Source organism: Kogia breviceps, chromosome 15, assembly GCF_026419965.1.
Source record: "Kogia breviceps isolate mKogBre1 chromosome 15, mKogBre1 haplotype 1, whole genome shotgun sequence".
Lineage (NCBI taxonomy): Eukaryota > Metazoa > Chordata > Mammalia > Artiodactyla > Physeteridae > Kogia > Kogia breviceps.
In genome coordinates, this window is record NC_081324.1 from 81,728,636 (window position 1) to 81,754,770 (window position 26,135).

The window sequence follows — 26,135 nt, forward strand, 5'->3', positions numbered from 1 at the left end:
GACGAAGCCTGAAACAGAGCAGACAAAAGGACTCTGCACCACTGGGTCTTTCCCACTCCCAGCTGTCTGAGTTGAGCGAAATGGGTGCCTAAACCACCTCTGTGGGCTGGACAGGCCTGAAGCTGAGAAAGCACGAGGTAACAGCCTTCCATACCATTCAACTTACTTTGTAAGGGCCAATAATAATCAAGGAACTGAGTCAGGAAAAGTTGACCACTGAATGGCACCCCACCCAACAAGCTCAGACATCCTGGTTTGGTTTGCAGCAGAGACACACTCCTTGCATTTGATCTGCTCAACCTGTTTCTACACCCCATAATGCTAAAATTGGCAAAATGTATCCCCTATATTCTCTGCCAAGCAAACCAGCTTCCTCCTCCTCTGAGAGGCCTCCATGAGCCAAGCCAGGACTCTAAATTAAGAATCCACCTCCATGTGCCCTTTCTACCCCCTTACACGGAGACCTCTTAACTTCGCAGCACCTTGTCCTGCTTGATACCTGTTAACCTCTCTCAGCATTTACACATCATGTCTTCTGGCTGGCCCTGTATCCAGGGCCCAAGTACCTTCAAGTACCCACAAGAACTCTTGGGGCTTCACGTGGAGGGAGCTACCACCCTGAATACGAGCTGCTGCCTAGGCCCTCCTTCACCCTGGCTAACGACTACGGTCAGTATCTTTTCTCTCCAGGGGTACATTAAAGCACAGTTAAATCTCAGCCGCAAAGAGTATGGCCCAGAAGGTGGAAAAAGGTGGCCTATTTTAAATGAACCAGGGAATTCCCTGGCAGCCCAGTGGCTAGGCCTCAGTGCTCTCACTGCCGGGGCCCGAGTTCTGTCCCTGGTCAGGGAACTAAGATCCCACAAGCCACGCAGCACAGCCATAAAAAGAAAAAAGTCATGCAACAAATGATGCATGAGTTTATTGGTTCAGTTACTTGCTTTCACTCGCTTTTTGCTTTTTAATGAACCAGGTAGCAAGATTCTGGGACGAGTCCTTGCAGCTAACAAAGATCAAAGGAACCATGACAAGATTTTTGTGAATCCTCATCTTGGCATTTGTGAAGGCACCTGTCAGTCTGACCAAAGCAGAACTAACTACCTTCTCTTCCCCCAGGCCCTCCCCCTCTGACATGTGGCTGTGCTGTTGTCCTAGGCAGTGGGTGGCATCAAGAACAGCTACCCCAGCCCACAGGTGCATAGGTGCCACGTACGTATGCCCGCTGCTCTCAGGGTGCCTGACATATAAGGGGCTTACTCATTAGTGTCATAGAGCCAGTTCATTTAGTGGCAGTCACCTTTAGGCTAAAGCATCCAAATTTCAGGGAATACTCACGTTAGTTGATGGATGTTGGAAGGCATTGGAGGAAAACACCACAGTTAGGACTGTTAATGACTTACACACTGTTGGTTAAGACTGATCTCGAACATGCGCAAACATTTATCATAGTAACGGTGGTGGTTAGTGCCACATTCAAATAAAAATAGTTCTATACAATATGTTCATTTGGTCATGTGCTATTTACAGATTTTACAAAACACATACACACACATACACACACACACACACTTGCCCTTATGTTCTCTACACCAGGCTAAAACAGGCCAGCAGAAACTTGCATAAAAATGTATCACAGATAACAATTAGTGCCTATACAGGAAAAATAAAATTTCTACAACTACCTATGCAGCAGAACAGGATCCTTCTTCCCCTCAAGCACAGTAAAACTAAAAGTAAAACTAAACTTAAGAGAAAGTTGGACATCTGTTAGTTCAAACTAAGCCACTTAAGAGTTAAAACAAGACAGTTATTTTTCTCTGTCCATTTAAAATGTTTTATTTTTCTTTTTAAACTAGATTGTGAAGTGCCACTGAAATAGGCAATGTTGGCAAAACAATGTCTGTTACAATAAAATACATGAGACATTTAAATAAATAACCTTAAAAACTATGTGAGGGGACATGAACCCAGTCGATTGAATCTGGAACAATGTTTTCTGCACAAGCGAGAACAAGCATACCTCTTGTTAAGACTGATGTAAACAGAACCATCAAAACCCTACAGGAGAAGCAGCCGAGCGGGGTGGGGGTGGAGGTGGGGTGGAGGTGAACAAGGGTCAAGGGGTGAAGGGGTGGGGGTGGGGGCAAACCAAAAAAAAAATACTGACTGAGGTAGCAGTACTCTGCTTAGTGCAGAAAAATTGGCTTATGAATAAAAATTAGACTGTGATCTCAGATTAAATCCAGATGATCATGCAAAAGACACAATACATGCTATTTAGTTTTAGAAAAAAACCACACACATTCATTTCCTAAAATCTGCTGCCAATTAATTTGCTGACAATGTCTGCTGGCTCAACTATTTTTTTTTATACAAGGATGAGTATTAAACAGAACACTGTACATGCTTTTTCATCTACAAAAAAATATTTGCATAAAATAGTGTTAGTTCTCTGTACATGTCAATGGACACTTTAATTATGTGTATAAAAAAGGAAAATCTTGCCCCACTGGAGTCAGAAAAAGCAAAACAAAATCTAGAGTATGAAACCTCCTTCACCAGCCAGTATGTTCATGTGAAAATTCAGCAGAAATAGACAGTTGCTTTAAACAATAAAAAAAATTAATTGATTAAGTTAAACATCACCTTTATGCAAAACTGTCAGTCAAGACCAGAACATATCACTAAAGTTAGTGTCTGTGCTATAGACCCAGATCACCAGGGGCATTATGAGCAGCACAAAGGGCCAGGAGATCCCATCGGTGCATGCTGAGAACGAGCAGGATTTGGTGGCAGGCTGCACACACTCTTTACCAGGTTCTAGGTAGTTGCGGGCCACAAACTTGAGGGTCTCATCCATTAGAATCACAGGCAAGGAGATTTTCAGCACCATCAGCCACTGGGTCAAATTCAGTGGTGTGATCTGGAAGATAAGCTGAAACACGGAGAAACCTCATCAAGCTCCCTGACTTGCTGGACAGGCAGCCAGGCCCCAGCCCAGGCTCCCCCCACTGCTTACTGGCAAGGGTTCCACGTAGAGGATTAAGAAATGGAGTGACATGGACAGGCAGATGGAGCCCACGAGCCAAATGTTCTCCCAAGGGGGCATCCTCAGCAGGGACTGGTTTTCAGACAAGCTGCAGAACAAGGAGAGGTAGGTGGGTGAAAGGGCAAAGGCATATGCCATCACCGACAGAGACTGTTCAGTTCAGAACCACACTTCAGTAAGGCGACGGCTAACTTGGCATTGCCTATTACCTACTGACCTAATTCTAGAAAGTTAAGGAAGAATGTTCGGATGTAGGACAGACTTCCAATTTAGATCTAGGCTTCAGCACAGCAATCCCATTTCAGTGTGTTCAAACCGGCTCTCAATTGCCCTTGAGACTTTACGCTATTTTGAAAATTTCCATTTTTGTCACTGGCTTAATTAGCTGATACTGTTTGTCTCAATGCTAAAGGGCAAGAGCTCCTTCCCTGTGGGGTACTGGCACACAGGGGTGCACAAGTCCCTATTTTTGGCCTCTGCTGTCTGCTGAAGAACATGTGGCTAAGCACTCCCACTACTTCCTGGAGGTGATGATGACTTAAGCTCTTAAAACCGGTGCTGCTTGTTCTTCCTTTGGGGGAGGGCGGAGCTTTCCTGTGATTCTCAATCAACCATGACACACACACAATCCCCCAGCACCCTGGCTGTCAGGCTCTCGTCCCAGCATGCTGAGAAGACTCACTGACCTGTTGAGGGCGTTGCACATCTCTATGGTTACTAGAACAGAGAGCGCCATTGTCATTGGGTACGGGGATTCAAAGACTGTACAATCCACTCCTTCAAAGTCCGGGTTGTCCTCTTTACACTGTAGGAAATGGCTCTGCAACAAAAGCCCAATGAAGTTCCTGATCATCCAAGGACATTTCCAAAGTCCACACACCAATTCCACACCAAGCCCAGAACACAGACCCTCACAAGATCTCACCGCATTTCCCAGAGAAGCCCTGGTCCTTCAGAATAACCTTGGATGCAACTGCTTATTGTTAGAGTATTAAGATTATTTGACTGACATCCAAACCATAGAAGGCTCAAGGACAACTTTGTTTGTGAAGACTTAACAACACTTTGCATCTAAGGTACAGAAAGAAAGATGGCTACATACCAGCTGGTAGAAGGACACTCTCGGACCACCCTCAGCAGCAATGAACCACCACGCAGCAGCACCCACGGTAGCAGCGCCAACATAACCTGGGAACAAACACCATGATGACACTCACACACACGGGGTTTACGGCCGGCAGCGTTAACTGCAGGTGCTACCTCGAGGGCCAACCCCTAGGACAGAGATCAAAGACATGGCATGTCAATGAGCCTGTGCTGCCACTAGCACCTGCTCACTTGCATCACATAAAGCAGCTAGGCTGACGGTTTCTGCAATGAGAAGGGTATCTGTGGTACAGAAGAACCAGGCAACTTTTCCTCCAGAATTTGTGAGGAAAAGCACCTACTAGAATTAGTAGGACCTTTACACTAGCCGTGCCCTCTCTAACCAGCAGCCAGTATGTTAAGGCTGCAGGCACGTGTTCTCCATGTAAGGAAAGGCCATGCTGTGCTGGAGCACCAGATCACACCCGTCATGACTTTTTGGCAAACTCATGCTACCAGTTATACACTAATTTATTTGCTCCATCAAAAGCCTGGCAGAACCTTTATATGGAAAGGCCATTAGGGCAGTTAGTGCAGAACGCTGAGCACATGGCAGTGCTTGAAGCCAATTCTGGGACCATCCCCTCCCCCACCCCAACAATTACTTTTGAATTCAGCAAGTTCATTATAAAGAAGCAACAAAGGATAGTAGAGAACACAGGCACTTGAGAATAAGAGACTTCCAATGCAGTAGTCTCCACTGAAAGGTCCAAGTGCACACCCTCTAACCCAGCAATTCCAACAGAGCAGCAGGCAGGCGGTGCACAGCAATGAGGCAGCTATACTGGTACTGCTGTAAAACTACCCAGAAAACAGGGAGAAATACACGAAGACAAGGTTCAGCATACAGGTGTGTACAGCATGCCACCGCTTGCGAAAATAAACACCTGAGGTGGATCTATTTGCTAGAGTATCCCAAGAAGGCGTGCCGGAGGGGAACCAACCGGTTGAGAGCCTTCCTGCTTTATGCCACTGTGTGCTTTCTGAGTGTTAAGTCACGAGAACATATTAAAACAAAACAGTTTCCTACGGGACCTTAAGGAAGTCATTTAACCTTTCTGGGCCTCACTTTCCTAACCTATGAAATGAGGAAAAGAGAAGCAGCATCCGGGGTCAGGACGAGGTCTACAAAGATGACACATGTGGAAGAACCAACCATTGCTGATGAATGCACAGACCCCTTCTCTCACTTAGGGAAAGGGGGGCTTCGTTTTACATCTTGGTGATTTAAGGCCTCAGTTGTCCCTGTATTTCGTTTGCCCATAGATTAAATGTGAGAACCTCATTCACAAAGGCCCAAGGAAGAACGGGGAGGCTAAAGTAAGGGACCAACTTTACTGTAAACTGGGTATACACAGCTCATTAAACTGCAAGAGGGCAGTCTCCATATTTTGTTACCCTAATATGGAAATAGAAAAAAATGTGCTTTTAAGGGATGCATTTACAAAATTTGGACTCAAACATTCGTTTAAAAACCAGTAATATAAAAAACTGTACTCACAGCCAATAGCCAGGTAACGGAAAAAGAGCCACCCACTGATCAGTGGTTCCTTTGGGTTCCGGGGTGGTCTGTTCATAATGTCCAGATCAGGAGGATTGAACCCCAGTGCAGTGGCAGGCAGGCCATCTGTCACCAGATTGACCCAGAGCAGCTGGACAGGAATTAAAGCCTCAGGAAATCCAAGGGCTGCTGTTAGGAAAATACTGTTTCCATCCAAGGAAAGAAGAAAAAGACCCCAAATTATTTTTGGCCACTATTTAAAATAACATCACCACCCCATCTTCCTCCATAAAAATCAGTGGACAGCAATGACTGTTTTAACTTTTTCCCTGGGCAATCATAAAACATTATATCCAATTCCAAATTAAGTTAACTTTTATAAGACCAAGAATTGTATGTTACCTTATATAGTTCATTTAAATTCATTTCTACGTTAAAGTGCATCCTTTGCACACTGGAGCAGCCATAGACAGCCCTCCTGAGGGCCAGAGGAAGTACCTCTACGTTCGCAAGGGCCTCCTTCGTCTTGCCCAGCCCTCCCTCTCTCCCGCCGCACTAAGAGCGAAGCTGCTGCCAAATGAAGAGCAAATCTGGAAAACTGGTCATCACAAGCCAAGGAACATACATGTGACCTGTCATAGGGACCCACCAAACAACTTCCCCGACATTGGACGAGATGAGGTAGCGGATAAACTGCTTCATGTTGTTGTATATCGCCCGTCCCTCCTCCACGGCAGCCACGATGGTGGAGAAGTTGTCATCAGCCAGGACCATCTCAGAGGCGGTTTTAGCCACCGCGGTGCCAGAGCCCATGGCAATGCCGATTTCAGATTTCTTCAGAGCAGGAGCATCATTCACACCGTCTCCAGTCTGGAAGGGTTAGAAACCCACCACTGGTTTACACCTGCCACCTAACATGCTGCCAACAAATGCTCAGCCATCCTCAAGCCAGGGAATGAATGGAGCTGTTGGGCCTCTGGACAACAGAATTCTCTGGGAGCGTTTTCATTTTTGTAGGTTGGTGTCATAAAACACATTTTACCTGGGAAATGTAAAATTGCCAAACGAGCTAATAGGTGACACTTCCGAGGGAAGTGGGACAAAGGGGACTTCAAATTATCTGTGTTTTTTTTTTTTTACCAAACAAAACACAATATGGCAGTCAAGACAAAATACTTCTATCTACATGGATAAATCTCAAGTAAAGGCAGACTTCAAAAATATGTAAACTATAATGTAGAATATATATAAAGACCAAAAAAGGGCAAGAACATTTAAATATTGTCTACAGCTACAAAACTATCATTCCCACGTGTGTTTTCTGTACTTTTACTAAACACCCAGTACTGAATTCGGAATGGTGCTCTCCTCTGGGAGAGAGAAGGGAGGGGGGAGGAAAGAGGAAGGGAGGAAGACAACGATAACAACTGGTTTCAAGCAACCAAGTTCAGTTGTTTTTAAGAGTGTGACGTTTCACAGATAAGCAGCAGAAAGCAAATATGACACAATGTTAACGTGTCTCAGTGAAAAAATCAGATGCAAGGAAGAATATGGGAAATGCTTCATCAGCAGGTAGCTCTTAAGAGAACACATCACCAGTACATCTCATCTCAGGTAAGGCTATCCAAAACTGGGTGACAGTGTGTGGATTATGTCCTGAATCAGCTTTTAGAAACGTGAGATACAAACATGTATATTTTAACCACAACAAAGATTAAAAAAAAAAGATATCACCAAATATTTCCCCTGTGACTGATTGAGACTTCCAGGTCTTAAACTTCTCCAGAATCTTCCATGCATGCAACACACAGCATGCCAATTACTGGTCAACAGAACCCTTGAGAAACAGCCCCAAATCATGACAAAAATAAAGAAGTTCCAAATATGGGAGCTATTACTAAAAATTTAATGGTCAGAATTAGAATCTGCTGTGTCTGTGCAGTCTGTTACCTGTACATGTCTAAAGACACTCACCATGGCTGTAATCTCATCAAAAGACTGAAGAAATTCTACAATTTTAGACTTGTGGGAAGGTTCAACTCGAGCGAAACAGCGGGCATTCAAGCAGGCTTCTCTTTGGGCTGGAGGACTGAGCTCATCAAACTCCCGACCCGTGAAGGCCTTTGACGTCACATCCTCGTCCTGCCTGAAGATGCCAATGCGCCGGCAGATGGCCACAGCGGTGCCCTTGTTGTCACCCGTGATCATGATGACCCGGATGCCTGCCTGCCGGCACAGCTTCACAGAAGAGGCCACTTCAATTCTCGGAGGGTCCAGCATGCCCACACAGCCAACGAAAGTCAGATTGGTCTAGAGTTAAAGAATCACCTTATGTCAAAACAGGAAATTCTGGTTTTTCCCCTAGTGTGGACAGCAAAGGTTTCTGCATTTTCTTATGACAGAATTCACACCATTGATATAAATCCAATGAAGAACAGTATTAATTCCAATAAATCAGAAACAAAAATCACTACATTCTTGTTACCAAATTCTTTAGCTTTCATCATAATATTCTGAAAAGAGGAAAAAAATATACCGAGGAATAAAAACATTTTGATAGTGGCCTATTAGTGGCCCATAGTACGCAAATTTGTTCCCCGTTCAAGGCTTCAGGAAGTCACATACCTGATATGAAAGTATTCCGTGAGCAGAAAAGCAGACGGAATCTCTCCACTTGGACAATTTGACCTGCAGTAACTAACGAGTGTTTTAAAAATAGCCTCAATTTTTAAAATATCTTAATTTACATGAGAGCTGCAAAATAGGTTTTTAGCCTTGATGATTCTACTTTGAAAGTAACAGGCCTGTGTTGTGCTGTTAACTGTGTATGTTTGAGGCAGCAGTCTAAATTATAAAGGTAATACATTTGGCCTGCAGCAAAACCAACACCCGCACCCTTTTCTCGGCAAAGGCGTGACTCATCTGACCCGTCACTGAAGGGGTGCTGTCTGAACACAATGAGTGTGCAGGATGCGGGCAAAGCAGCTTTTCATCAGCTAACCTCGTATTTAACAAAGTTGGCAGAGTCCTCCAGGTTCATCTCTTCTCTTCTCAGTGGGTTGTCGTGAGTGGCCAGAGCCAGGCATCGCAGTGTGTCGCTGCCACTGCCCCATTCCCGAATGACAGACATGATCTTCTGTTTGACTCCAGGAGTCATGGGGACTTTAGTACTTCCAACTCGAATGTGGGTACACCTGTCAATGACACCTTCGGGGGCACCCTGGAAATGTTACAGATTTAGATCAACAATTTTATTTACTAGCTCACCCAGGATTCCAATCCTGGTAAGAACATCTCAACTGCAATCTGCTGTACTTGCCTTCACAAACATTTTGCTCATCGATGTCCGGCTTGGTTTGTTTGGTGTACAGTAAACCGACATCGATTTTCTATCGCGTGAAAACTCGAGAGTAAATTCTTTTTTCATCAACTGTTTAATGACCTATAAAGAGAACATATATGGAATATTATTGGATGGCAATTTCTGTACATTTTTGGTTTGTTACACAAACATTCACTAAGTACCTCTTATGTGAAAGGCAATGGGGATACAGCAACAGACAAACCAAGTTTTCTCACCCTCATAAAACTTACCCTCTAGTTTGGGAAAGACACACTAGAATGTGAAAGTAGATTATAAGTGCTACGGAGAAGAATATTTAAAAATAAGCAGGGAAGAGAGAAAATTATGTAGGATTGTGCGTTTACATAAAGTTTTGAGAAGGCAGTATTTGAGTAGAAATGTGAAAGATGTGTGAGTGTGGCAGAGAGGACAGACATGCAGGCTGATGTGACCTGGAACGTTCAAGGGGCCTCCAGGCCAACATGGCTGGAACAGAGTTTGCAAAAAAGAGGTGAGAGGTTAATGGCAGGGGTGGCAGAAGCAGGTTGTAGGATCTTAAAAGTCAATGTAAGGCATCTGGCTTTTGTAACAGTTGAAACAGGAAGACAATGGAGGGTTTCGAGCTCTGGCAGTTAAGTATTAGCTGAAGCAGGGGCAAGGAACACCACTTAAATATTCTAAATAGCTTTATATAGCTAGTGGGTACTGTGTTAGATGTCAGCACATGGACAGTATTTAAAGTCATGAGGTGAGAAGAGTTCAAGGGAGTAACTGAAGACAGAAAAGGCCGAGGACTGGGCCCTGGAACCTCTTCACCTCTGGTGGGATGTGGAAGATGCAGCCAAGGAGATGGCAGGGAACAGGGGGCGGGGGAGGGAGGAGAACTAGTGAAGTGAAGGACTTTCAAGGAGGGAGAGACTGACAGGATAAACTGACAGCTCAGGTGAAACGAAGACAGAATTAACCTTGGGATTCAGATTTGGACTGTCTGTGTATACAATCATGTTACCTACAAAATAAACATACTTTATCCTTCCCAATTTTTATTATCTTTGATTTTTCTTGCCTTACTGCATGAACTAGGACTGCCAGTACATCACTGAATAGAAATGTTGAAAGTAGAAATTCTTCTTTTGCCATTAGATATGATGTTAATTTTGTGTAAATACACCATCAATTTGAAGGTAAGTTTGTTGAGTTTTTATCATGAACTGAGATTAAATTTTATCAGATGTCTTTTCTACATCTATTTAAATGGTCTTACCGTTTTTCGCCTTTATTCAATTATGTGGTGAATTACATTGATTTCTCCCTAATTCAGACAAATATTTAATAATAACTGTAGAAATCCCAAAGAACCTCAGCATCCAGTGTAGGCAATTACAAGTGGACTGAAGCCATCCTCTCAGCAAGAGTTGCCCCAAGCAACAAAAAGACAATCACTATGAATTCTACATTATTTAACTGATATATTACTTATGTATTTAGTTTCCATTAAGCATTTGTACCAATGACTCTAGGAAGACTGAAAGAATGGGTAGTGATTCTGAGTAAGGTGTGGACCTCGGCGCCAGATACATCCTAGGGGGAGAGAAGAACAAAGCCATTGCTTCCAGTATCAGGGCTGTGAAGGAAGATCAACAGTCCTATCCAAATGGGCCACTAGACCTTAAAAAGCTGGTCCTGCTCTATTCACCTCTGTACTATGAAAGGTTCTTGCTTTCGGGGGCAGGAGGAGTGGGCAAAAGTCCACTTCCGGGAATTTTCAGTGAGTGAGCGCCACGACAGTCATTTCTGACCCCTTCACTCAGCTGCTGTGGCAAAACATGAGGCAAAGGAGGACCAGAGCAAGAAAACACTTAGACCGCAGACTCTTACAGAATGGACACGCCTGCCCTTACTTGCACTGGTCACTACAATTAACGTACACTTTCTTAAGTTCCATGCTACTACTTGTTTCCCTTCGTTGAGCAGTTACAGGTCTAGAGTCATACAATTCTAAACCTCAGTCTCTGTGAAGCTGAATCTTCAGGTTGCTTCTGAAGGGTTTAGTCACACTAACTAATAATAGAGCTGTCAGATAATGTGGCTTTGCAAGGATTGGCCCCCTGCTTAATGACAATTAGGGTGAATTCCCTATAACAGAAACAAAGGGCCTGGATGTCTGTTTCATGAAAACCACGTAATAAATCGGGGCAGGATGCCATAGGAGCTGCCCAAGACCCTCACGGCAGTGCGACTGTTAGTTGTGAAGCACAAATAGGGCGACTGTACTTCAGCTGAGACATCCTCTATGCCGGTGCGAGTTTTGATCTCTCGGGCTAGTATAAAGGAGGCAAAACCACGTACAGGGAACAGAGTGCCACCGCGGAGGTCCAGGTGTGCCTCACGTTGCTGCCCACCGTAGGCTGCCCGTGCCGTGTGGTGCCACCTTCCTCCCCCAAAACACGCTGCCGCCTAATCTGCCCTGGATATCCAGGGAAGGATGAAAGAAAGGAAAAGTAGTGACAGCTGACCATTTAGTAGAAATGAGCCTTGCTTTTGTATAACTAGGAAAGGCTATATTTTTAACTTCCCATTTCTCCTTATTCTATCTACCAGGAAACTCTAACGACAAATCAAAGAAGTGCTGCAAAGAGGAGCCTCAAGCACTAACTGGCAGCCGTCTGGAGATGCCAGGCAGTAAGAGATGACGTGTAGCAGAACCCAATTCCAAAGAGATCCAAGCTCCAAGGCTGGGAGGCAGCAGGTACTGGGAATAGGTCTGGAGGACCCACCGCAGATCTCCTGGCTGCACCACCCTGCACTGCACGAAGAGGATGTTCACCCTGGCGCAGAGGGGCAGGCGTGTTTGCAGGGTGGCCGTCTGTGGGGGTGGCCCAGATGGAGACTTTGGGGCCAGACCTGCTTCCTTCTTAGGTACCTTCTGCTCCTGCTCGGCATCACAGTCCCTTCCACCCGGCTTCTCCGGCTTCTGCACTTCCCATTTCTGAGCTTCCTTAGCTTGCTTCTTGGCGCCATGCTTCTTCTCTTCCTCTCGTTCCACTTGTACGTGCCGCTGCGTGTCACTCTTGACCTTCGTGTGTTATAACATCTTGTTTGTACACTGCTTACGCTGCTTCTCATGTAAGCAACCACTCAGCACTCTGTCTAGGATAAAGGCTGAATCTGTCCTGCAGTAAACTGTCCGTGGATTCTGTGTCCTCACACACTCGGTACAGCTGGACCTGAGTAAAACCACCTGCAACAGAGGCTGGCAGACACTGGCCATCTGGTCAGCCTCCAGCACCTGGGTCTCCTCGACAGACTGGTCCATCCTGCCTGCCACTTTGTTCAGCCCAAGGAACCCAGGCTCTGGTGCTCTGACAGGCAGGGGGAAGGCAGCTGAGGAGCCACAGATTTGTCTAGTGTCTAGGGCAGACACGCCTGCACCCTGCAACACTGCCACCTCAGAGCTTTGAATGTCAAGCTAGCCTTGTAGTTGTGGTAGTTCTGCTCAAATATAACACGTCAAAGTTTTGATATATTACTAGACTCAATCTGCTAATGCTGTGCTGAGAATCTCTACTTCTATTGATGTATTATGAAGAATACTAGCTTGTAACTTCCTTTTCTTGTCACATCCATGTCAGGTGTTGGTATCAGGGTTATGCTGGCCTCATCAAATGAGTTGATAAGGGTTTCACTTTCTGCCCTTTGTTTTGTTTTGTGGCCATGATGCACAGCTTGCAGTGAAAGCACCAAGTCCTAACCACGGGACTGCCAGGGAACTCCCCCAAACTGGTATTTCTCTAGCGTTATACAGAATTGGAATTTTTGTGGGGTAGATTTTTAATTATAGATTCAATTAATATAACAGACACAGGATTATTCCATTTTTGTGTCAGCTTAGAAGGTTGTGTTACTGAAAGGACTTGATATCTTCTATGCCGTCAAAATTGTTCAGAATAGCTTTCTGATCTTGTCTTTGCTATTTCCCTTCTACTTGTATTTAATTTGCTAGTTTTCTACTTTCTTCAGATGGAAGCTTATTTATCTTTTTGTTACCAATTTCTAGTTTAATTCTTTCATGGTCAGCAACCGGCTGTATTTCAGTCCTTTGTAATTTGCTGAGTCTTGCTTCATGGACCAGCAATATGGTCTATTCTAGTGAATGTTCCTTATGCATTTGAAAAGCATATTAGAAGTAGCACGATAGGGACCTTCCCTGGTGGCGCAGTGGTTAAGAATCCACCTGCTAAAGCAGGGGACACGGGTTTGAGCCCTGGTCTGGGAAGATTCGACATGCCATGGAGCAACTGCGCCCATAGGCCACAACTACTGAGCCCGCGTGCCTAGAGCCCGTGCTCCGCAACAAGTGAAGCCACCTCAATGAGAAGCCTGTGCACCACAACAAAGGACAGCCCCCACACAGCCAAAAATTGATAAATAAAAATAAATTTTTAAAAAGACATAGCACAACAGAAATAAGGGTTGGATTGAGTATATTTATAGTGTTGTTCCATATCCTGATTTTTCAACTGCTTGTTCTGTCAATTTTTGAGATAGCTGTGTTAAAATCTCCAACTCTCACTGTGAATTCATCTACTTTCCCTTTTATTTCTGTCAACTTTTGCTTCGTGTACTTTTTAAAAATTTTATTTATTTATCTTATCTTTGGCTGTGTTGGGTCTTTGTTGCTGTGTGCGGGCTTTCTCTAGTTGTGGCGAGCTCTTCATTGCGGTGCATGCGCTTCTCACTGCAGTGGCTTCTCTTGTTGCGGAGCAAGGGCTTTAGGCACATGGGCTTCAGTAGTTGTGGCTCACGGGCTCTAGAGTGCAGGCTCAGTAGTTGTGGTGCACGGGCTTAGTTGCTCCACAGCATGTGGGATCTTCCTGGGCTAGGGCTCGAACCCATGTCCCCTGCATTGGCAGGCGGATTCTTTTTTTTAAAACCTTTTTTTGTGTGTGTGTGGTATGCGGGCCTCTCACTGTTGCGGCCTCTCCCGTTGTGGAGCACAGGCTCCGGACGCACCGGCTCAGCGGCCATGGCTCACGGGCCCAGCTGCTCCGCGGCATGTGGGATCTTCCCGGACTGGGGCACGAACCCGTGTCCCCTGCATTGGCAGGCGGGTTCTCAACCACTGCGCCACCAGGGAAGCCATGGCAGGTGGATTCTTAACCACTGAGCCACCAGGGAAGTCCTTGCTTCATGTACTTTAAATGTGTTAGTATTATACATGCATAAACAATTGGACTATTTAGCACAAGGTCATGGGTAACTTGGACAAGAGGTTTTGATAGACTAGAAGGAGGCAAAAGCTTGACTGGAGTGGATTCAAGAAAATGGGAAGAATGAAACAATACAAGCAATTTTACTGTGAAGGAAAAGAAGCAGGGTGCTTAAGGCAAAAGAAAGTTTTTAGATAAAAAACATACTATTATTTCTCTAATGAAGATCCAGTAGAGATGGGAGATTGCTAAGCAGGAAAGATGTTGGGGCTTACTAGACAAGGAGCAGCTGGGTTTTGCTGGGAGCAAGAAGAGTCCATTTCACAGCACCAGGGGAGACGGCAGACCTTATGGGCACAGAGGCTGCGTGTGGAAATTATCCATTGATTACTTTTATTTTCGTGGTCAAATGGCCAGACCATTTTACCTTATAGTGAGTATGGGGAAGGAGATATTGCAAGTTTGAGGAAATAAGGTATATACTAAGTTATCTAAGAGAGTAAGGGAGTGAGCAGACTAAGAATATATGGTCTGAGTGATGGGCAGCAGGAATAAAGCACTAAGCTCAAATACTGACCGAGTTGCAGGCATTTGCTCGTTCTATTTTAGAAAGACCCTTCAATTCAGTATCAAATACATTCATCTTCTCTACCAGGCAAGTGAGAGCAGTCTCTGTAGCTTCTCCAACTTTTTCATACACACCCTTCGCCTGTAGTAGTTAAAAGCATACAAATTACAAAAAGGGAAAAGTAGTAAATTTTCTTTAATAAAGACTTTTTCCATAGGTGGACAATCTCTCGTCCATTGTACCATTATTCTTTGGGCCATTTTTATCCTATTCTGGAGCATATGATCCAGATAATTAAGAATAAACTCAAAGCATAGGTAGGTGTGCATTTTATCTTTTTCTAATAATTAGGTCTTTCATTTCCCTTAACCATAAGAAGCCAATCACAGTATTAATTCAAACATAGAGAGCTTTCAAACAGTATTTGCAATTCCTTGTCATTATTTATCATTCTACAGAGTTTATATTCTGTTTCTCTTGGGGACTGGCTTGCCTTTAGAAACCAAACAATTTATCTCACTGTTTATAATTAAAAAGGGAGGAAAAAAAGTTTTTCTGTTGGTTAAATTTTATATTATATCATCATCATCAAAACAACCTTCTAAGCCTCAGTCTGTCCTCTAGGACATAATGTTACCCATCTTAAAAAGCAAGATCAATACCCTATACTTTCAGGAAAAAGTATCCTGGGTTTTAATCATTTATAGTAACTAAGCTATACACAGAAGAGAACATCATGTATGCTCCAACTCCTAGTTAAGTAACTGCAATGCTCAGTCACAGAGAATATATGAAAGGCTCCCAGCTTCCTTTGGGTAGGTCATGCTGGCTCTGATAGAGATAGGCTCTTAATGGAAAGGGAAAATAAAACCAGGAACCCATACTTTCAAAAAGGGAGGAAGGAAGGCTGGATTTTCATTCCACCCACCGCACCCTTGAACTAGGAACAGCCAGGTCTAGTTTCCCCTTTGTGAGGAGGCTTACCTCATTGTAATCCAAAGCAGAGTCGTTGCAGAGAGCACAGATTGTTGCCAGTTCCACCAGACCATCGTATTGATGACACTGCACTGGCTTATCATCTTTATGTCTGTCAAAAGAAAAAGTAACTCTTAGAACACACTGTGGTCATCTCTACTGATTTTTATTTCATTATTTACTAATACATAGAATTTTGTGGACAATGGACTGGCAAGCATTCAAAAGAAATCTGATGCTAGAGACAGAATGTGTCTCTGCTATCAGTAGTCAATCAGTAAAGACCAGGAATTCGTAGTTAATGAAATTCCTCCACCACTGGTCGGTGCTCTCACTGACAGGGCCCTGGGTCCAACTCCTGGTCAGGGAACTAAGATCCCGCAAGCCATGCAGCACAACCAAAAAAACCAAACCCAAACCCAAACCCAAACCCAAACCAATACCAAACCAAACCAAACCAGAAACCCCACTTGAAAATTTAGGCTTCAAAAGATGAAAAAGGGTCACTGGCTTATACAAGCTGTAATATCAATTTCAATTTCCAAAGTATGTATTATCAATTTTGTTTTTAAAGAAAATGAACTACTCTGATAAACATGAGCCACATTAGGAAAAGTGTCTGAACATTTTAGAGACACTGCAAGTCTACACAAGCACCAAACTACCAGAGTGGAGCCTTTAAAAGACAAGGAGGGAGTACTCACATTTCTCCGATAGGTGCATATGTTGATCCAGTTATGGTAAACTCATTAAGGGAACAAGTATCACTGTCAACTTTGTCCAGAATGAACATCTACAGGGAAAAAAAAAAAAAGCCTAAGTGTTGAAAAGGTATAAAAAATATGCTAGAAAAAACATATAACATTTGCTAAGACAAAAGGCCTTTCTCACTTAAGTATCAATGTTAATGAAAGTGATTAAATGAAGCTCAGCATGAGGAATACTGTCCCTTATTCCAATTGGACACTATTAAGACTGCCTCCCCCACCCACCTAACAGTCTGAGAAACAGCATCACTGAGGAGCTGAATAAATAATAAGCAGCAACAGCACCAGACACAGAAGAGAACCCACGTGAAATGTGAGTTATGAGAACTCTGGGTCAGTCAATTCCAATGACGCAGCAGTACTCTTTAGAATGCTCAGAATTCCACATTTCAAATGGTTGGCTGAGGAAGTGACATAGGTATTCCTGCCTTAAGAGCTAACAGTAAAAGCCTAGGAAGAATAAACTCACATTTCAGAGTTGCATAAACGCTCCCCAAGTAAAATAAGACAAAGTGCTTCTCTACTTCTTCCTACTTATTTTTATTGTGGCAACAGCTCATTTTCTATGAAGCTGTACAACTACATGTATACAGTGAGGAGCCCGCAGAGCTGAATGAACTGATGCTACCAAGACAATACAGATGGAAGCATGCTTAGGAAAGAATTCTTAATTTTACAGAATAATAAAGTGACATAAGCTAGTTTCTTAAAGATGGCTTTTTTTTTTCTTGGTTTGCTTTCCAATTATAATTCAGAAGTCCAGTTTGGAATGATCAAACCATTCTACAATAAGTAATTTTTAAAATGTTAAACTAAAGTAAAAAAAGGGCCATGTAATGCTTTAAAAACATCTTTTCAGAGCATTCTGACTCATATTCAATAAGAAAATCTGCTCATTTTTATTTTAAAATAACTTCTTTGCCTCATAAGATTTGCTTATTATACAGCATGTACTTTTTCCCCCCACATCTTTACTGGAGTATAAATGCTTTACAATACTGTGTTAGTTTCTGCGGTACAACAAAGTGAATCAGCTATACATATACATATATCCCCACATCGCCTCCCTCCCACCCTCCCTATCCCACCCCTTTAGGTGGTCACAAAACACCGAGCTGATCTCCCTGTGCTATGCGGCTGATTCCCACTAGCTATCCACTTTACATTTGATAGTGTGTATATGTCAATTATAGCACACACTTTTAAATTCCAAAAGCTTCATTTCAAAAGTACACTCAGAACTAAATCAGCCTTGGAACTGAACTAAAGCTATAAGTAAGACAAAACGATTTTTTTAAAAATTAAAATATACAACGGGATTTAAAACTGTGATGACTCCTGATAAAAGGTGCTAGTTCAAACACATACAACTGGTGTGTCAAATGAGGAAAAGATTCATGTCCAAGGTCACCTGCAGCAAGATCACCAATCCCTACAACTTCTTTCTCACAGACACAACATCTAAACAAGGAAGCTTGGCACAAAGCTCTTTCCAAAGGTGTTGGACGTTTACAGAAGAGCAAACAAAGGACTTAGAGAGGTTAAAAGATGTGCTCACAGTTACACAATTATTAAGTGGAAGAGAGAGAACCAGGTTTACCAATGTTTCCCATAAGAAAATTCAACTTTACCTTTCTATTAAAAGTTGTGTGACACTCAGACACATCACAACTTCTCAGAGCCTAAGTTTTCTAACCTCTTGAGCAGGATTTACCATACGATTCAAATAAAGTCACATGTGAAAAATTAACTGCACTAAGCCGTATCAAAGCAAGTTGGCATTATTATTACTATACACCATGCCATTTCTTTAATGACAGTTTGTAAAAGTGAAACTCTTTGGGTCTATACCAGAGTCCAAAATATTCTGAGACATTCAGAATTCTAACTCACACCAACTAAATCTGAATGCACATGGGCATTTTAGACTGCAAGCCAGTAAACCATTTAGAAACTGCATGATGAAAGTATTCCGAAGTCAAGGGCAGTTATGCAATCCACTGCAAGAAACCTCCTGTAGAATACTGATTAGCATCAGCTTCCTGTCGCCAAAGGTAGAATGGAACAAAGAGGCAAGCTATTTCTTTAATAGAACGTTTTAAATCAAATCATTTAAGGGAAAATTTAAGAACAAAAACATTTTTATCATGGACTGTGTTTTAGTTCTTAGTTTGATGTCTGAAACTGCCACAACCTTACCATTTTTTAAAGATTACAATTTCACACACTGCTTTACCTTCATGGATATAAGGACTATTCTGAGGAATTAAAGCTTACAGTCTAAGTTTAAACAATTTCCCAGGGAAAACCAAACAGGTAAAATGAAATTCCCTTTCTCTCCCCCAATCAATCAGCTTTTAGCTGACAACTAGCTTTTAGCTGACAACTAGCTTTTAGCAGATTCGTCCAACCGTTTTTGGTTCCAAGGAAAGAGAACTTAGGTAGCTCAATTACACCCTGCATGTACTCAAGAAATTCAAGACAAGCTAGAAGCTTACCACTTGAGAGAACACGCCAGTGTGTTTTAAACACCTGTCCATTCACTCTAAATCTGGGTTTTGGACAACACAAAAAGTTGAGGGGGTGTATATCAAAAAAATACCATGAATATAAATTTGGCAGGAAAAAGATTCAGAGGGTTCAACTGTATTAAAACAAGAACAATTTCCAGTGCTAAAAAAACATTAACTAAAACCTGGAGATAAGGCCAAGGGGAGGATGGCATGTCCTTTCAATGTCATTCAGAAGCATTACTTAACAAGCACACTCAAAGATTTAGTGTTTTGGAAAAATTTAACATTCTTTCACTGTGCTATTATTAAGGGCTCATGTTTTATGAAGCTGTGGCTTTTTGTCCTCTATAAAAGATAACCTTAGCTTTACTGCCCTATAGGATATTAACCAGTTTTTGTAATTTAACACACATCAATTCTATTCTAATATTGAGCACTTCCTCACATGGTCCTGTAACCAGTTTTACCATCTTACTGAATTCTTCCTCATTCAATTAATGAGCCAAATAGAATCTTTGACATGTGTCCACTCACTATTTGTATGAGTTGTGTACCTTCTGGAAAATTACTTTGACTTCTACATAGTAGTAGTAGTTTTTTTGTGTGCGTGTGTCAATTTTATATTTAATTTATCCTTCCAGTTTTATTGAGATATAAGTGACATACAGCACTGTATAAGCTTAAGGTATACAGCACAATGATCTGACTTATGATCATGAAATGATTATCACAATAAGTTTAATGAACATCATCTAATATATATACAAAATAAAAGTTTTCTCCTTGTGATGAGAACTATTAAGATTTACTCTCTTGACAACTTTCATATATAACGTACAGCAGGGCTAATTATATATATTCATCATGTTGTACATTACATTCCCTAAGACTTATTTATCTTATAACTGGAAGTTTGTACCTTTTGATCACCTTCATCCAATTCCTCCCCCTCCCACCCACACCTCCGCCTCTGAAAATCACAAATTTGATCTCTTTTTCCATGTTTGTTTTTGAAGTGTAATTGACCTAAAACTTCCTGGTGCATGGGATAGTGATGCGATTTACCATACAAAGATATTACATTATTATTGACTGTGTTCCCTGCACTCTACATGTCATACCCATGACACACTTATTCTGTAACTGGAAGTTTGTACCTCAATTTCCCTCATCAGTTTCTCTCATCCCCACCACAAAGTTGTTTAAACAAAACCTAGGGAAATTGAATTACATGAAAGAACTTCATTCAGTTGTACCATTACATTATTTCTTTAGTTCTTATTTTGCTAAGGGAAGGTTTTAAGTTTTAAATTTTATCCCCAAGTGATGGTCAAAACAACCTAAGAAAGGAAGGATGAACACAGAGAATGAAGCAAGTTAAAGGCAATTATTTACTTCTCAAGAAGAAAACATGTCTCATTCAATGTGTTAAGGAAGTACCAATTAGAATTTTATATAGGCAGGTAACTAGCTGGTTTTATAGAACGCTTCCTTTGAAGCTTGTGTTAACATACATACACTTAAAAGAGAGAAGAACAGGGAAATAAAGTAAGCATAGTGGGCTTCCCTGGTGGCGCAGCGGTTGAGAGTCCGCCTGCCGATGCAGGGTACACAGGTTCATGCCCCGGTCCGGGAAGATCCCACATGCTGCGGAGTGCCTGGGCCCGTGAGCCATGGCTGCTCAGCCTGCGCTCCTCAACGGAAGAGGCCAGAGCAGTGAGAGGCCCACGTACCACAATAAATAAATAAATAAATAAATAAAAATAAAGTAAGCATAGTCACCTAACACATTTACAGACTGCTTACAGTTATTTCCCCAGTACAGATATATCAGCCATGTAGATAACCTTTATTTCATCACATAATTTTGGGAATTAAATGATCAATTCCTCTGAAGTATAAGAAATTACCTTGGGCTCAGGCTACACATACAACCCAATTTGCTTAAAGCACATAAAAAGGTATCAAATTATAAATCAAAGGTTTTAAGATCCAGCAATCCCACTCCTGGGCATATATCCAGAAATGATGAAAAGATATATGCACCCCAATGTTCACAGCAGCACTATTTACAATAGTCAAGACACAGAGGGGAACTTCCCTGGTGGCGCAGAGGTTAAGAATCTGTCTGCCAATGCAGGGGACACGGGTTCGAGCCCTGGTCGGGGAAGATGCCACATGCCGTGGAGCAACTAAGCCTGTGTGCCACAACTACTGAGCCTGCGTGCTGCAAACTACTGAAGCCTGTGCACCTAGATAGAACCCGTGCTCCACAACAAGAGCAGCCACCGCAATAAGAAGACTGTACACTGCAACAAAGAGTAGTCCCTGCTCACCGCAACTAGAGAAAGCCTGTGCGCAGCAACGAAGACCCAACGCAGCCCCCCCAAAAAAGAAAAAGACACAGAGGGACTTCCCTGGTGGTCCAGTGGGTAGGACTCCACGCTCCCAATGCAGGGCGCCCAGGTTCAATCCCTGGTTGGGGAGCTGGATCCAGCATGCACGCCACAACTAAGAGTTCACATGCCGCAACTAAGAGCCCACATACAAAGACGTCTGCATGCCGCAACTAAAAAAAGATCCTGCGTGCTGCAGCTGAGGGCCGGCACAGCAAAGAAAGGAAGTGGGGGAGGGAGGCAGGGAGGGAGGGAGGAAAACATGGGAAGAAACCTAAGTGTCTGTCCATAGATAAATGAATGGATAAGGAGATGTGGTATATAGATATACAATGGAATATTACTGTGGAATCTAAAACAAAGGGTACAAATGAACTTATTTACAAAAGAGAAGTAGAGTTGTGGATGTAGAAAACAAACTTATGGTTACCTATGGTTACCAGGGCATAGCAGTGGGAGGGATAACATGGGAGATTGGGATTGACACACACATACTTCTATATATAAAATAGATCACTAATAAGAACCTGCTGTATAACACAGGGAACTCTACTCAATACTCTGTAATGGCCTATATGGGAAAAGAATCTAAAAAAAAAAGCAGGTATATGTATATGTACAACTGATTCACTTTGCTATACACCTGAAACACAACATTGTAAATCGACTATACTCCAATAAAAAATTAAAAAAAAAAAAAAAGGAAAAGAAAATAATGCCACTTGCAGCAACAGAGATGGACCTAGAGATTATCATACTAAGTGAAGTAAGTCAGAGAAAGACAAATATATTATTGCTTGTATGTGGAATCTTTAAAAAAAAAAAAAAAACCATACAAATGAACTTATTTACAAAACAGAAATAGACCCACAGACATAGAAAACAAACTTATAGTTACCATAGGAGAAAGGGGGAAAGGGGGAAGGGGGAGGAGGGATAAATTAGGAGTTTAGGATTAACATATACATGCTACTATATATAAAACAGATAACCAACAAGGACTTACTGTATAGCACAGGGAACTATACTCAATATTTTCTAATAACCTCTAAGGGGAAAGAGTCTAAAAATTTTATATATATATATATATATATATATATATATAAAAAAATAACTGAATCACTTTGCTGTATACCCCAAACTAACACAACAGTGTAAACCAACTATACTTCAATAAAAATAAAATAAAATAAAAAATCACACAGGGAGCTCTACTTCACTTCGCTGTACAGTAGAAACTAACATAATATTGTAAAACTATACTCCAATTTAAAAAAATAGTAATTAAAAAAATAATAAATCAAAGGTTCTGATGGCATGAAGGCATATGCTTAGGATGAACCAACAACCGTAACCTGCAAAGATTCTGAAACTACTCCCACTTACCCTGCAGACTGACATCTGGTTCGTTGTCAGTGTACCAGTTTTGTCTGAGCAGATAACAGAAGTACAACCAAGGGTTTCCACGGAAGGGAGACTTCGAACAATGGCATTTTTCTTTGCCATTCTGCGAGTTCCAAGAGCCAGACAGGTGGTGATGACAGCAGGCAGACCTTCAGGAATGGCTGCTACAGCCAGGGCCACAGCAATTTTAAAGTAGTAAATAGCACCTCTGATCCAGGAGCCTCCATGAACTGGGTCATTGAAGTGTCCAATGTTTATGATCCAGACCGCAATGCATATAAGGGAGATGACTTTGGACAGCTGTTCCCCAAACTCATCTAGTTTCTGCTGGAGGGGTGTTCTCTCCTGTTCCGTGGCCACCATTTCATCCCGGATCTTGCCAATTTCAGTGTTAACTCCAGTTGCCACCACCACTCCCATGGCTTTGCCAGCAGCAATGTTTGTACCCTAGGACAGAAGTAAAGAAATGGTTACAAGATTAACACCACACCCAATTAAATACTGACTAGTAAACTCAGACTTGTGTGGATTTTCAAGAGGGCACCAAGTGTCTCTCACCACATTCTACTGGGCCTGCCAGTGGCAACAAGCCATCTAACTTTGATGATGAGCAATACCTCATGCAGGCAGTGTGGTCCCTCTCTCCCTGATTTGATTCTCCATGAAATTAGAATGGTACCTCCTTGCTTGCCCCAGAGCCCTCTACACCGGCCCACCTTGAATCTCTATTCACAATACTGAGCCTGGCTTGCAGACTAGCTTTGGGCTGGGACAGCGCTTAACTCCTCTGTGTTCCTGACTTTTCATACTTCATACAGCTCTCAACCCTAAGCATTCTCCACCTCTGGCTCCAACAACTCAACCCCCCCTACTTTTATCACCCATAATAAGAAGGGCAACCAGGACCATGGGCTGTCCTTGAGGACCTCCACTTAAGCACTAGTATTCAAAGATCAATACAATCAAATGTAAGGTTCCCCCCATCCCATTTTAATTCCTAAATGTTGGAAGAACAGGGCTTCATTATTTTCATTGTAGCTCTACTTTTTTACTTACTATGGGGTGGTTACATTCCCATGCTAACCCACAAAAGCCCACTACTTGAAATACCACTTTAAGTCCTAAACAAACGAAAACTATAAATTTCCCAACTTGCTATTTCAAAAAACTTGAACAGAAACACTGTAGTACAATGAACATCCATCCATTTTCACCCAGACTCACCAATTATTAAATGGTTTGCCACAGTTGCTTTCTCTCTAAACACACATTGTGAACTACAACTACACACAGTTATCATCCACATCATTTTGAAAACATCCCTTTATAGGCTAAGTCTTTTCCAAACAAAGTACTCACAGAAAAGAGCATGTTCTTCTTATCTTGATTGACAGCCCGTGGGTCAGGGACGGGGTCAGTGTGCTTGATGACAGAGACAGATTCACCTAAGCAGGTTGTGATACAGAAGGTTTGTTTAGATCTGTGCAGTCTGCACCTGGAACCTTGGTACCCTCATCCCCTCATGCCACTACCACTCTCAGGAAAAAAGAAAAAAAGGCCCAATTCATTCAAAAGAACATAAACTAGTAAAATTCAGTAACAGAAACTAATTTCAAAGAAAAAAATCAAAATACAGGAATTTAATTTTGAAGTAAAATCCCAGTCAATTACCTTTATTTTCTTGAATAACTATACAAATTTAGTTTATTTTCAGGTATCATTTTATACTCTAATATTATGAATGTAGATTTGTTTTATACGTATATACACATACACTCTGATACTTAAGAAGGTGAAAGTATATTTACTTTTAACAAAACGAACAAACTGTAGGTACAGTATATGAATACTGAGGATCATCCACTGGAAAGCCTGTTTTTTTTTTGTTGTTGTTTTTGTTCAATAATGCCAAAGATGAGAAATGAAAACATTGTTCTAGAAATATTTGCACGCAGTAATCAGACCATTCTATTTCAATAAACCAAAATGAAAAACAGCAAGAGACTAAGAAGTAAGTCTACTAAGAAGTAGAAGTCTCTAAGAAGTAAGAGATTACTTCTTAGAACTTTCACAATGTCTGAATCTGGTTTCAACTTAACATCACTTATGAAATGCAGTTGATCCTTGAAAACCGCAGGAGTTAGGGGCATCAATCCTCTGCACAGTCATAAATCTGCACAGAAATTATGGTTGGCCCTCTATACGCAATTCCTCTATATTTGCGGTTCTGCATCTGAGGATTCAACCAACTAGTATAGTGTAAGTACTATAGTATTTACTATTGAAAAAAATCTGCAGATAAGTGAACCCACACAATTCAAACCCATGTTGTTCAGGGGTTAACTGTATATAATGAGGGTGAAATATGGCCCTAGTTGTTAGTTCAAATTCCAGGTAGCAAATTTCACTCTCAAAATTTAACAAAAGAATCTGGTTCTTCAATCTAGCCTAAAAGTAGAGTATGACTTTTAAACAAACAAAAAAAACATTCAAGAAACCCTACGGAAAGTTTTAAAATGGAAATTATTTTTGTAGGCACAATATGAGAATTTCATACATTCAACCCAATCAATTCCCTACCATTTTATGGCTTAATCAGCTTCCAGGTTGTTGCTGCTAATGGGAGTTTTAGTAGATAAGCTATTCATAAAGAAACAATAAAAAACACAGAGCCCACGTTACTCACATCCCTACTTCTATGACATGAGTTGCTTTCAAAACTAATAATCAGATAAATCTTTGAATTTTATATTTACTCTATTTAATTCAGGTTAGCATTGTGTTTTATCTTCTGAGCACCTTACTTCCAGTTAATATGAACCCTCCACCCTAGACTGTGCCTGTATCAAACAAAAACGGGAAAATGTTCCAAACAATCCCAAATCTAAGCGTGCAAACTTTAGGTAGTAAACATTCACCATTTTGGAGGGTGCTAACTTTTGTTAATTGTACATCTGACTATTGCAAAGTATGTCAGATGTGAGATTAGCATTCCTAGAGTCTATATTTTTCCTGCTTGGAAAAAGAACACTAAGTAATTAATTCACTTTCCACAAAACAGAGAGACAACAACACTACTTCAACCTTAAGAATATTACCTCTGCTACTGAAGGAATTTGTAACCTTTTAAAAAAAAATTAAAAGGTAAGTTTAAATCAAAACTAATTTTTAATAAAATTTAAAGATAAATAGGTCTCATGAGATGAAAGCCAATTGTTTTCAAATCATAGCTTTACCTCATGTATTGGCAAAAAGCCTAACTG

At 41.7% G+C, this 26,135-nt stretch overlaps 1 protein-coding gene across 4 annotated transcripts in view; it reads right to left on the minus strand.

Moving 5' to 3' along the window:
- Positions 1–26,135, minus strand: part of ATP2A2 (ATPase sarcoplasmic/endoplasmic reticulum Ca2+ transporting 2) — a 63,461-nt gene that overhangs the window by 1,923 nt on the left and 35,403 nt on the right. For 2 of the 4 annotated variants that reach the window (XR_010837038.1, XR_010837039.1), the window contains 14 exons: positions 24,232–24,317; positions 22,855–23,319; positions 16,497–16,585; positions 15,802–15,904; positions 14,827–14,958; positions 9,016–9,138; positions 8,698–8,916; positions 7,671–8,006; positions 6,346–6,566; positions 5,697–5,899; positions 4,152–4,237; positions 3,736–3,869; positions 3,020–3,137; positions 1,336–2,935 (listed from right to left, as the gene is read on the minus strand). Coding sequence is in view for 2 of the 4 variants with exons in the window: in XM_059039551.2 (XP_058895534.1) it covers positions 2,815–2,935; positions 3,020–3,137; positions 3,736–3,869; positions 4,152–4,237; positions 5,697–5,899; positions 6,346–6,566; positions 7,671–8,006; positions 8,698–8,916; positions 9,016–9,138; positions 14,827–14,958; positions 15,802–15,904; positions 16,497–16,585; positions 22,855–23,319; positions 24,232–24,317 (2,436 nt within the window). In the remaining 2 variants the exon portion in view is untranslated. The remainder of the gene's footprint in view (positions 1–1,335; positions 2,936–3,019; positions 3,138–3,735; positions 3,870–4,151; positions 4,238–5,696; positions 5,900–6,345; positions 6,567–7,670; positions 8,007–8,697; positions 8,917–9,015; positions 9,139–14,826; positions 14,959–15,801; positions 15,905–16,496; positions 16,586–22,854; positions 23,320–24,231; positions 24,318–26,135) is intronic. The other 2 variants (XM_059039551.2, XM_067015863.1) reach the window with 1 other exon arrangement.